This window comes from Trichosurus vulpecula, chromosome 8, assembly GCF_011100635.1.
Source record: "Trichosurus vulpecula isolate mTriVul1 chromosome 8, mTriVul1.pri, whole genome shotgun sequence".
Lineage (NCBI taxonomy): Eukaryota > Metazoa > Chordata > Mammalia > Diprotodontia > Phalangeridae > Trichosurus > Trichosurus vulpecula.
Genome location: NC_050580.1, coordinates 194907266 through 194919881, shown reverse-complemented (window position 1 = coordinate 194919881; position 12616 = coordinate 194907266). Strand labels below are relative to the sequence as shown.

The 12616-nt window shown below is 45.2% G+C and overlaps 1 protein-coding gene across 1 annotated transcript in view; it reads left to right on the top strand.

Moving 5' to 3' along the window:
* Positions 1 to 12616, top strand: part of DNAJC17 (DnaJ heat shock protein family (Hsp40) member C17) — a 28479-nt gene that overhangs the window by 4160 nt on the left and 11703 nt on the right. Inside the window, exon 2 of the mRNA XM_036735125.1 lies at positions 10957 to 11026. Coding sequence (XP_036591020.1) covers positions 10957 to 11026 — 70 coding nt within the window. The remainder of the gene's footprint in view (positions 1 to 10956; positions 11027 to 12616) is intronic.

Below are 12616 nucleotides of genomic sequence, written 5' to 3'. Positions count from 1 at the left end.
TGTTGTTCCCTGATAGAGAACGTAAGCTCTTTAAAGGTCAAGGATTACGTCATTCCTGTCTTTTTATCCCCTGTGCCTAACACAGTGCAGCCACATAGCAGGAACTTAATGAAGCCCCAAAATAGATGGAACTCTTTCAGGGTAGCAAGGTGGTACACTGGATAGAGCACCTGAGCTGGAGTCTGGGGGCCTGAGTTTAAATCTGGCCTCAGACAGTTACTGGTTGTTTGACCCTGGGCAAGCCATTTAGCCTCTGTCTGCCTCAGTTTCCTCACCTGCAGAACAGGGCTAATAATAGCATCCACCTCCCAGAGTGTTTAGTACAGTGCTTGGCGCACAGTAGGTGCTGTGTGAATGTTAGCTATGATGAGGATGACATCATCATCATCGTCATCATCATGGGAGTGGGGAAGAGGCACAGGAGGCTCGGCTCTTGGCATACGTAGAAGGAGCAAAGGACCTATTGTCAAGAGAAAGCCGAGTTCGAATCCTGCTTATGAGTCTATTGGCAAATTACTTAACCTCACTAAGCCTCAATTTCCTCATTACTGAACTGGGATTATAATTGCCCAGAATCTCTCTGGAGCGTCTGAGCGGCGGGGACCGAGCACTATCGGGGACACCCTTCTCTTTTCTGGTCCCTTTACCCTGTGCCTTCCGTGAGCCGCCCAGAACCCATCCAAGCGGTCTGACTGTTCATGTGACTGGGGTGATAACATGGGCGTCACCAGCTCTGTTCTGGCGAGATGAGGAATAACCAGGCCTCTTCTCAGACACGGCCTCCTGAGGCCTCACTTACCATGTGCTCTGCCTCTCTCCTCTGGTCCTCAGCATCGTCATCTGAACTACAAATGAAACCTAAACACCCTCGATGGACAGAGGTCCCTCTGCCCCACAGCAGCACCCTGGGACTTCTGGGCCTGGCCATCCCAGTTAGGATGCGAGACCCTTGAGAACTGAGGCCATCTCGCTTTTTTTGTGTGCTCGTTCTTGTTCAGTCATTTTAGTCACGTTATGACCCCGTTTGGAGTTTTCTGGCGTGGTTTGCCATTTTACAGATGAGGAAACTGAGGCAAGCAGGCAGACTCTGGGAGGTGGATGCTATTATTATCCCTATTTTGCAGATGAGGAAACTGAGGCAGACAGAGGTTAAATGGCTTGCCCAGGGTCACACAACTAGTAAGAGCTTGAGGCCAGGTTTGAACTCAGGAAGATGAGCCTGGCATTCTATCCACTTTACCGCCTAGCTGCCCCTTTGTGTGCTTAATAAGTGCTTCTTTCATTTATTGATTTGTATGCAAATTGCTTTGCAAACCTTAAATGACTATATAAAAATGTCTAAAAAAGTGCCTGTCGTTCTTGTTCATGTGATCTTAATACTCTGAAAACTGTTTGGAAGGAAACTAGCATTTATTAAGCACCTACTATGCGCCCTGCACGGTGCTAAGTGCTTTGCAAATATCATCTCGTTTAACCACTAATTGTCATGGATCTGGCCAGTGGGACTTGGAAGCCCCAGTTGGGTGTTAAAATGTATACAGGGAAGCCTGGAGGCCAGGATCACTCCCTATCTTCCCTAAAGGTTGTTGTAGTGACCCCAGTGACCCAGAACTGGACAAAATACCAGGTCCCAAAAAAGTTTGGCCCATCCTAAGAGCTAAGGACATTTTTGCTTCTTGCTTTCAAAACGGAATCCCTAAGGTTATGAGTTTAAAAAAAAAGAGAGATGTCTTTTTCAGAATTAGGGATTGGGGTGCAGGGTTGGGTTAAGGTTTGGGGTGGAAGTGTTGCTGAGTCAGCCCTGGGGAACCCAAGCTTTTGTGGAACCCCTCGTCCTTTTTGGTACCAGCTTTCCTTGCGCTCTCCTGAGTTTTCACTAATGTTTTCTGTCATAATTTTACCTCATTTGTCCTCTTTGACTCTTGAAAGCAACTTATCTTGCCCTTTTAAAATGTTCTCTGTACTTATTTCTTGCTTGCTCTCCATTTCCCTCAGTTGGTTTCTCAGACTTAACCAATAGACCCCATTTCCAATCCTTTTTGCACTCCCTCCCCCCCCACCAAAGTAGCCCATGCTTTTGAAGGATAGAGGCTAGAACTGATAACTCTTATCATTTTATCCTTACCACACCAGAGCAGGGACTGTTATCCTGTTTTAAAGATAAGTAAACTGAGACTTGGGGAGCCTTGTGTGTAACTGTGGCTAGGCAGTGGCAGAGAAGCCGGCCTGGAACTCAGGCCTTCTGATAAGGAGAAAACCATCTTTCAGGCTACTGCCAGATTGATCTTTTAATTTAGAAAGATCATAGATTTAGAAATGAAAGGGACCGATAGAAGGTGAGCTTCTTAAGGGCAGGGATTAGTTCATTTTTGTCTCACTAGTCCCAAAACCTGTCGAAGCTCTGGCCGCTCACTTAGTAGCAGATTAATATGCTCTTTGAGGGATTGTTGATTGGTGGACCTCAGAAGCTACCTGGTCCGATCCCCACAGACGGAAAAAAACAAACCTAAAGCATAAGTCTATTCGTGTTACTCCTCTAGTTCAGAACCTTCGGCAGTTCCCTGTTACCCGCTTTGTAAAGTGCAGATTCTCCTGCTGTGGATTCGAGGCTCTGGTCTTTTAATTAGAAATGCTTGAAAGTCCTCTATGTCATTAAATGCCCATTTTTCCCCTAGAAAGATTAAATTTAATTTTGCTGGGGAGGTGTTTCTTGGTTATAATCCTAACTCCTTCGCCTTCTGGTGTATCATATTCCAATCTCTCCAGTTCTTTAATGTGGAAACTATCAAATCCTGTGTAATCCTGACTGTAGCTCCATGACCCACTGTCTCCATTTCTTGAACCCTGTGGTTCGTTAATAGTTTTTCCCCTTGTGCTGGTTCATCAGGGCATGGTTCATCTATTACCTGTCATAAAACAAGAGCAGGTTCATGGGTATTTTCCTTATCAGTTCCCAATCTGTCTGGTCTTTTATAGCACTTACTTACTGTCACCAGCTTTTGTTACATGGGAAACCAGAAGCCCCTAAATGATAACCTCTTTTTTAGAACACCTTTCCTGAAGGATCCAGAACTGTTTTGCCTGCCTTAATGATAGTTATTTTATGTTTTTTTGAAACCCTTGGCACTTTGCTTTTGGGGGTGAGCCAGCTGTTTACTCCCTGTGGGAGGCAAAACTGAGAACAGATGAACTGTCAAAAGACATTACTGTGTGCCTGAGGCCAAGCCCGAGATGACGCTAAAGCTTCATTAGCCTCCAGGTCCTAATAGAACCAGTTGTGGGTCTTGTTGGGCCTCCTGAGTCTACCAAGCAGAGGCTGGGTGTCTGCACAGATTCCGTAATCCTCCCCATTTTGACTGTGTAGAGAGCTGGAGCCAAACACTAAATTCAGTACACCTTGTGATTCACAGGATATCCTGTTTCAGGCTTTTCCTTGTCTGGTTTTAGAGGGGAAGGAGACCTTTGAGATCCTCTGGTCTAATGCTCTTAGCATGCAGAAGGGGGAACTGAGACCAAGGAATTCAAGCGATTTGCTCCAGGTCACGTTAGCAGAGCCATTATTTGGACCTAGATCCTCTGACTGCACGTAGTGGAGAGCATTGGACCTGGAATCAGGAGGACCTTGGTCCCAGGCTGGCCCCACACACTTCCCAGCAGTGAGTATCGCTTAACCTCTGATCTTCCATTTCCTGGCCGTGAAATTCCAACACTGACAATACTCGTTCTACCTACTTCATCATGTTATTGCAAGGGTGGAGTGAGATGAGGAATGTCAAGGGCTCTGCAAACCGTAAAACACTAGAAATGTCTGTTTGAGCAACATCATCACATAAACCACTGGGTTTTAATCAGGGAATGCGAATAGTATGAAAGGGGAGTTAGAAAAGAAATTTAAGCTCTTCAAGGGCAGGGGTAATGCTTTGTACTCCTTTTTAAAATAACAGTAACAGCATTTAGTGCTTTTATGTTGGCAAAGCACTTTATATTTGTTAGAAATAGGCTTGATGCTGAAATTCAGGTATCAAAGACAATTTATTATAGAAGAATCGGAAGCCATTCCTGGTCAGGGGCAGGCTTCACTCTTCTTTGGGGAGAGGAAGGGGGAATAGAGGAGTGAGACCAGCTGTATTCTGTTAGACCCATGTAGCATCAGCACAGTACCTCCCTTCAGAGAACAGATGGGTCCATTCCCCTTCCAGGTTTGCAGCTCCTTGGTGTGTCCCCCACCTCCCTTCAACCCTGACTCTCATCTCGCTGGTTTAGGCCAGTTTTGCCTAGATCCTGAGTTTGTGGTTTCCAGAACACTACTAGGTATTCTCTGATTGACTGGGTCCACCTGCCTTAGTTAATTTTTATTCCCATCTTTGTTCAAACTGATACTTCATTGATTATTCTGTGGAAACTTAATTTTCACTGATCTTTCCTCACCTCAACCTGGAGAGGTAGGTGCTATTTTACAGATAAAGAAACGGAGGCAAACAGGTTAAGTGACTTGCCCAGGATCACACAGCCAGTAAGCATCTGAGTCTTCCTGCCTTCGGGTTCAACTCTTTATCCGCTGTGCCACCACCTGCCTGCCTCTCCAATTACCTCTCACAAAAATTACTTCAGTGCTCAGAGTACTTCAATAAAATATGCTCAATAAATGCATGTTAAAAAAAAAATGAATGTTTGTGCATGGGATCTCTCAGTTTATTAAGATCCTGCTCCATGCCAGGCACTGGGTATGCCCTCAGAGAGTTGCCTTATAGGGTAATTAGGTAGTGATTAGATGGGCTAGTGAGTAGATATTGAAGATGGCATGTAAAATACCTTGTGCATCTTACAATACTGTATAAATTTTAGATATTATTTGCAGATATAAATATATACCAAATGAATACAGGATAATTTCTTTTTTGGGGGAGAAGGCCCTAACAGTTGAAAGTGATCATCAGGGAAGGCTTCATGTAGGAGGCAGCGCTTCAGCTGAGCTTGGAAGGACTCTAGAGATTCTAAGAAGGTAAAGTCAGGAGGGAGGGTAGGAATTCCAGATACTGTAATTCCAGGCACGCTATAAGGATGGAGATGTGATGTCGGAGGAACCGTTAGAAGCCCTTTGTCAGCCTTTTCTATGGGGTAAGAGTTTTTTGAATTCCTTTGAAAATAGCTGAGTTCTTTGACTTGGCAAGAAGATTTGGGGCTTAAGTCTCAGAACCTGGACTCACTTCCTTTTTTTTTGTTGGAAAGGTCTCTCGAGACACAAGTGGCAAAGGAAAAGAAAGGCCTGAGATTTTCAGGGTTGTCTGTAAAGGAAATCTGAAGATGGGGAGGGATCCTTCCACTATTAAGAAAAATTCGTAGTCTTTGGCATTTTAATGTGGCCGTTTCTCTCTCATTTGGATAGACATTAAGGTCAAATGCCAGAAATTTAGTGGAGTAAATGACCTCTGACTTCCCTGCCTATGTTTAGGTTCTTAGACTTAGACATTCTTATCAGCCCACATTTTTAGGTTCCTCCCTCTTTTGGTTTGCTCCAGAAAGTCCTTAATCATAACTAATAGGGAAGATTGTCAAGAATGTTACTGGTAGAGCAGGCCATTGAAATGCTAATCGGGAGTAGGAGTCCTGATTATAAACTGTACCAGACACCCGAAGCCTCTCAAAGGCCTCTGCTTAATGAAGGCCATTGTGGAGAGTTATGTTTACCGGATGAGAAATACTACTTTAGAGCAGCAGTCACAGTGGGAGGGCAGGCTAAAGCTGGGCATCCAGTTTGCCACACAAAGCACCAAACCCCAGGCCACCTGGCTGAAAGCATGAACTGACCTTGGGAGGCCAGAACCATGGCACGGCCCTCAGCTCGGGCGAGTGCAGCGGCTTATTATGGTAATAACTTGTTATGTAGGGCGACAAGCCCTTTCTTCCCTCAGAAGCCATTGGATTTTGGCTGAGGTCCAATCTGGAATGTTCTAGGACCGGGTGTGTGTGTGTAGGAGGAGTTCGGTTCCCATTTTGTTGGATCTTTTTGACTTGAAAACTTCTGATCAGATATCAAATCCCCCTCTAGCTAGGGCAGGTGTCACTGTTTGCCTCATCAACATTCATTTTCATGTCAGATTTCTGAGAAAAATGCTCAGCTCTGAATTCTGAGGGAACAGTCTAGAGGCTGAGCTGCTCTCAGGCCTGGGTCTGACCTCTTCCTTGTGGCCACTGCTAGTGCCTTCCCCCTAAGATTACCTTACACCTCCTCTGTGGTGCCTTCTTATTTATTTATAGTCATTTACCTATTATTTTCCCCCTTAGAATGTAAGTTCCTTGAGGGCCAGGACTATGCTTTTGCTTTTCTTTGTAGTCCCAGTCCTTAGCATAGGACTCAGTCCTCTGCTTAATATATGCTTGTTGACCAGCTGACTGACTTGCAGTGGGTTGGTTGGAAGGCCTCTTTTTAGACAAAAAGTACTCTGTGAATTAAAAAATAACCTAGGTATAAGCTTCTGTTAAGCAAATTTTTATGATGTAAAGGCCACAGGCTTTAAGAGGTGGAACCAGGAAGTGGCCTTTTTTTTTTTTAACCTAGAAAAGAATTTTGAAAAAATGTCCACATTATAGGTCAGTCCCAAAGAAGACAAAAGTGAATGACCATCTGGGGTAAAATAAAAAGTAGTTCATATTTATATGACACAAGGAGCCAGTGACATAGACAATACAAATATTTTACAGATGGAGAAATACAGCTGGTAAATGGTGAAGTCAGGATTCGAACTCAGGTCTTCTGACTCCAAATGTAGTGTGTTGTTTTTTTTTTCTCAATACACCCCACTGCCTTTTAGCTGGAGAGACGTAAGATCAGTGGGTTTAGCTGCTTTCCTTTAGACCAGTGAGTGTCTAAAGCATCTGATGTGGGACCTCTCCGCCTCACCCAATCAAGTGTTCCATTACATTAGCATCTAAGAGTGAAGGATAACAGACAGTTGGGCACTGGCATCCTTGAGCTACAAGACCTCCAGGAAGGCTCCCAGTGTGCTGAGAAGACCCTCTGGAGGATTTCTGGGTCACGGAGGATGAGAAGGCCTGGCTGGCTGCATCATAGTCTCGGTAATTGGAGGAAGTGTCCACGCTAATGAGATCAGGTATCCACCAAAGGGCAAAGCATAGGCAGCTATGAAATTGTTCTTTATATCTTGCCCTGCTTAAAATGAACGTTTGCCCTGACCTTTCCTTCAGTATGTTTTTTCCATTTATTGCTTTTCAGTTGTACCTACTGTATAGGGTTATTAAATTTCCCGTATTTTCAGCTTCATGCTAGGCATTCATTTTAGGCCTTTTAAAAAATCTCTTTCTCTTCAAACTCTTAGTCCACTTCATATTTCAGCAGCTCTTTGTCTACGTTATTGATCTGACTACAGGATCTCACTTCCTGAATCTGGCTTTTATGGAACTTGAGAGTAGCCTCTAATCGTGCCTCTTGGTACCTGGCCTCCCCAGCAGTGCTAGCAGCAGTGGTGACGGCTTTCCACTCTCCCCCATACGTTGCCAGCCATCCTTGATGCTGGTGCTGCCAGAAAAGGAAGGCACATCCCTCCCTTTTGTCTTTGGAGGGGTCATACTGCAAATCTGAGCATCTCTTCCTCTGCATAATTCCTCCATGCTATTCACGTGCTGAAGATGGTGTCTGAGGGTAGCTAATGGGTTGAGATCTAGGGGAGTCCTACTCCCCAAAGAGTTCATTACTTACTCAGTTGTAAATAAATGAGCCTGGGGCTGCTGCTCGCTGAAGCTCATCTTCTCAAGGGTGGAACTCCACCTTCCCAATCTGTGCCTTTTCAATGACCTTCCCCCATCCTTTCTGAGGAGAAGTGGGCCTCATCAGTCAGTTGGTCAACATTTCTTTTTTTTTTTTAGGGGGGAAGGCAGGGGTTAAGTGACTTGCCCAAGGTCACATAGCTAGTAAGCGTGTCAAGTGTCTGAGGCCAGATTTGAACTCAGGTCCTCCGGCCCCCGGGGCCATGCTCTACTCCCTGCAGCGCCACCTAAGCTGCCCAGTTGGTCAACATTTCTGTAGTGCCTACTATGTAACAAGTGCTGAGGATAGAAAGGCAATTAGTTTCTGCCTTGGGGCCCCCCTCCTTAAATAGAGGATTTGGGAGGAACTCTCCAGGGTACCCCCTCTCCAGTCAGAGGGAGGGAGGGGCCCAAGGTGTGTGTTTGGGGAGATGGGGGGTGGTACTGAGCAGGTGTGAGTTTCAGAGACGATGTGATCTTGCAGGAAGGTGAGATTCTGGAGATTATGATGAAGTCCAGATGAGCGGTCAGGTGGGAAATCCCTCTCGTCCTTCAAGACCCAGCACTAGTGCCATATTCCACATGAAGCCTTGCCTCATGGCCCCCTCAATTGCTAATACCTATTCATTCTCTTTATTGGCACATGCATATACACACATACATATATGCACATGCATACATACACACGCATGCACGTTTGTGTCCATACATAATATGATGTCTGCCTCTCTAGAATGTAAGTTCTTTGGAAGTAGGGAGTTTTGTTCAGTGCGTTTGTGTCCCCATGGCCTAGCACGAGGCTTGGCACGTAGTAGGTACTTAATAAACATTTGTTGGTTGATTGAATGGATTCCCCATACACTTCCTTGTCTCCTCCTCCCTCCACCCCCCAGCTAGGTTTCTGGTTTTCCAGTGGAATGAGACCTCATCCTAGGAGTGGAGCTGGGCACGTAGCGTAGGGGGCAACACAAGTGAGAGTGTTCCCTTTGTGTTAGGCTCGGTCTCAGTTCCTGAAAAGCCCAGCTTCTCATGTTTGTTTCCATTTTAAATTTTATCACTCTTTTGGATTCCTTTTAACTTTAGCTAATAATTTTGTATCCTAGAAGCGCATTTATTTACTTTTCAAAAAAAAAATAACAGGCTTATGCCAACAAGGTTGGTATTTTTTAAAATGATAATTTTGTATAGTTAATTTGCACACACACATTCCCCACCACTACATATGCCCTCTTTAAAGGGATCTCATTTTGGGGAGGATATCCTATACCATAGTTGGACTAGTATGTTGTACAGAGAACCATATTCCTCAGCATGCCTTCATCCTGAGTCTACTCATTAGCTTTGGCTGCTAGCATAGCTATTTTCTCTTGTCACTTCTTTCCTTCCTTACAGTATTTAAAACTAATTAAAATTTCTGTTTCCAAAACCGTACTTTTCTTTTGATTTACCATTTTGTAGTGATTGTAGTGTTAGGTTTGGTGTCAGGAGATGGAAAGAAAGGTTACAGAATCCAGATGGAAAAAGAGGGAAAGAGGACTTTGAGACACAGTAATAAGATGTTTGGGCACATTTGGGAGACTTTACCTCATTAATGCAGTAGCTTGGAGTGTGCTTCTGCACCCTAAGAAAAGGCTTCATGGTGTGGGACCTGCAGAAGGATGAGCTGGGGTCTGTTTTAGGGAGGGAGGGAGGAGGAGGGAAAGAAGGGGGCAGGGAAGAGGTATTTTGAAGTTGAACAAAGTATAGATTAGGGACAAAAGAGAGCCAGTGTGGAGTAGAGGCCTGCCAAAGGAGCATGCCAAGACCTAGGTGCTAAGCCACCTCTCAGAAATCTCTCCCTTCTGGAGGGTGGGAACAGTAAGGATCAGAAGTCCCCTCGTCCTTCGAGGGCTGATTTCCCCAGGATCTAGCTGGCAGGAAAGATGGCTAATGAAGCACACACTTTGGAATGAGGCAGGAACAGAACTCTGAGTATCTGTGGACCCCTTTCTTTTAAAAAATATTTATTGATAGCTTTTATTTTTATATTATTGATTATGTCAGCTATATCCCTCTCCTCTACCCAGAGAGCCATCCCCTGTCACAAAGAATAAAAAAGAAAAGGAAAAAAAGTTTTGAAAAATTAGCCGGCACATTAAGCAAGTCTGACAGTATAACCAGTGCTCCTCACCCTTAGTCCTCCGCTTCCATCTGCAAAGAAGAGAAGGGGGTGCATTTTCTCATCTCTTCAGCACCCAATTGGTCATCCTAATTACACAGCATTGGGTGAAAGGGTTGGGTTTTTATTGTTATTTCTTCTTTCTATTTCTGTTTCACAGGAACCCCTCTAAATTCACATTTCCTTGTGAGTTCCACCTTCCTCTGAAATGGCTCTCTAAGAGGGGCACAAAGATAAATGCCCACGGCCTAAATTTCATCAGATGTGACTGCTGATGTTTGGTTCATAGCCTTGGTCACATAGCCTGCTGCTCACTGTAACCCAGCAGATGGCGCCAGCGCTCCATCTTCAACGTCCTTTTAACGTCTCTTTTTACCAATGAGCTGTATGTAGAATTCTCCCCTAGACTTGCAGAGTACAGCTGACCCTTGTCACCCTCAGAGCCGGTCCATCTGCCCCAGCTCTGACTGTTTCATAGGAACTCCCCTGTGGCACTGGTGCTCCACAAAATGCCCATTCATTCCCCTGGAAGGCCACTCTACCTAGCTGACCACCTAGAAGGCCTTCCTTCCTCATGGGGACATTCCAGGGGCCTGAGATCCCACTTTCCTAATAGGTTGTGGAATGAGTAGAAGAGGGACCAAGGGCGAGGAGTCATGGTCCAGCTGCTAACAGTTTATGCATTCTGGGCATAAAGCACCTGTGAAGTTAGCACATGGAAGAGAAGCTTGTTTAGTGGGGGTATCAAGCCATGGGACTCTTCTGTGTTTTGATTATTGTGACTCCAGGAAGGCCCTAGAAGGTCTAGCAATGTCTGAACTGGCTTCCTCTGTAGGGTTTGCCATCTTAATTTTAGGCATCTGTCGTGGCTATGAGGTGATGCTCTTTGTACGGAAACCAGAACCTGCTTTTTTGGGTGGAGGGACATTCCTCATGTTTGCTTCCATAAACCTTTGCAGAACCACAGGTTTATCATGACACCCTGGAGCGTAAGCTAGCTCTGTGGACGAATAACTATCTCTTGGCTCTTTCAGGTGAAGAAAGCATACCGACAAAAGGCCCTCACTTGCCATCCAGACAAAAATCCAGATAATCCCCAAGCAGGTGAGAATATTCTGGCTGAAGGGAAAGGGGCAACTGTCTTCAGCCTTGCTGCTTGGAAGCTGGGGAGCTTAGAGCAAGGATGCCATAGGATGAATGGGCTACTGGGCATGGGCCCACATTTAGTATTTCTATAGTACTATACCTTTGCTATCTCATACATAGTCTAAATCCTCCTTTGGACTGTGTCTTAGGAATCCACACCTTTTCCATGCTAGCAACTTTCGATTATTCTTCAGTCTGACTGTATCTTCAATCTCTGGTCAGGTATCTGTCAGTCAGAAAATACTTATTGTGTAAAGTGCCCGGGCACTGTATTAGGCCCTGGGGTGCAAGTACAAAGTACTAGTGAGGAGACAAAGACAGATAGACATAAATGTGTGAAGTTTAAGTATAAAGTTAATAAATACAGATATATACAAAGTTAAATACAGGATCATTTGGGAGGGAGGGCACTAGTGTTTGGGGGAATCAGGAAAGGCTTTGTGTCTTAGATAGTGCTCAGGCTTCCTCTTAAAGGAAGTGAAAGACTCTATGAGATAGAGGTGAGGAGGAAGTCCATTCCAGACATGGAGATGGGAGATGGAGAGTTGTATGAGGGGGAAAGAGAGAAGCCAGTTCAACTGGACTGAAGAGTTAGAAAAGTGTGGTGATGTCAAATGCAGTAGAAAGGTCATTCAGAGCCAGGTTGCATAGTGCTGTTCAAAGAGCGTATGGCAGCGGCCCTATAACCTCATCACAGAGGAACTAGAGACAGTAGGGAGCCTGACATAAAACTTGAACTAGATTGAACAAGGAAATGACACGGTCAGATCTATGTTTTAAGGGAAACTACTTGCCTAAAGCATGTAGTAGGAGAGATTAGAATGGGGGGAGAGAGAGAGAGAGCGAGAGAGAGACTGAAACCAATTGGGAGGCTGTTGCCACAGTCCAGGCAAGAGACAATGAGAACTTGAACTAAGGGAGTAGTCGTGTGAATAAAGGGACGGGGTGGAATTTGAAAGGTAGGGTGGTAGGAGGGGAAGATTTGGCAACTGGCTGGATATGTGGGGTGTGGGAGAGTGAGGAGTCTAGGATAGTGGTGAAATTAGGAACCTGAGAGGCTGGAAGAAAAATGGTGCTTTCCACAGGTAGAAGGAAGTTTGGATGAGGGATGGGTTTGGGGGAAAACCTTTTGAGTTTTGGACACATTGAGTTTCTGATGTCATAGTGACATCTAGGTAGAAATGTCCCCTGGGCAGTTGCTGATATGGGCCTAAAGCTCGGGGGGGAGACTGGGACTGCCAGTCTGGGATGATCTGGGAATCATCCATGGACACTGCTGAAGTCTGAGATGGAAGGAATGTGAGCGAATGCAGTCCTAGGACAGAACCATGGAGCAGTGAAGGAGACCCAGGAGCGGTCCAGCAAGTAGGAGGAGAACAAGCAGAGTCATGTCAAAAAAAAAAACAACCCACAACCCAGAGTGGTGGACTCTCCAGGAAGAGGGAGGGCGGTCAGCAGGGTCAGATGGAGAAAGAGCAGGTCTGAGGAAGGATCCTCAGATTTCGTAGTTGAGATCATTGGTAACTTTGGAGAAAGCCGTTTCAACTG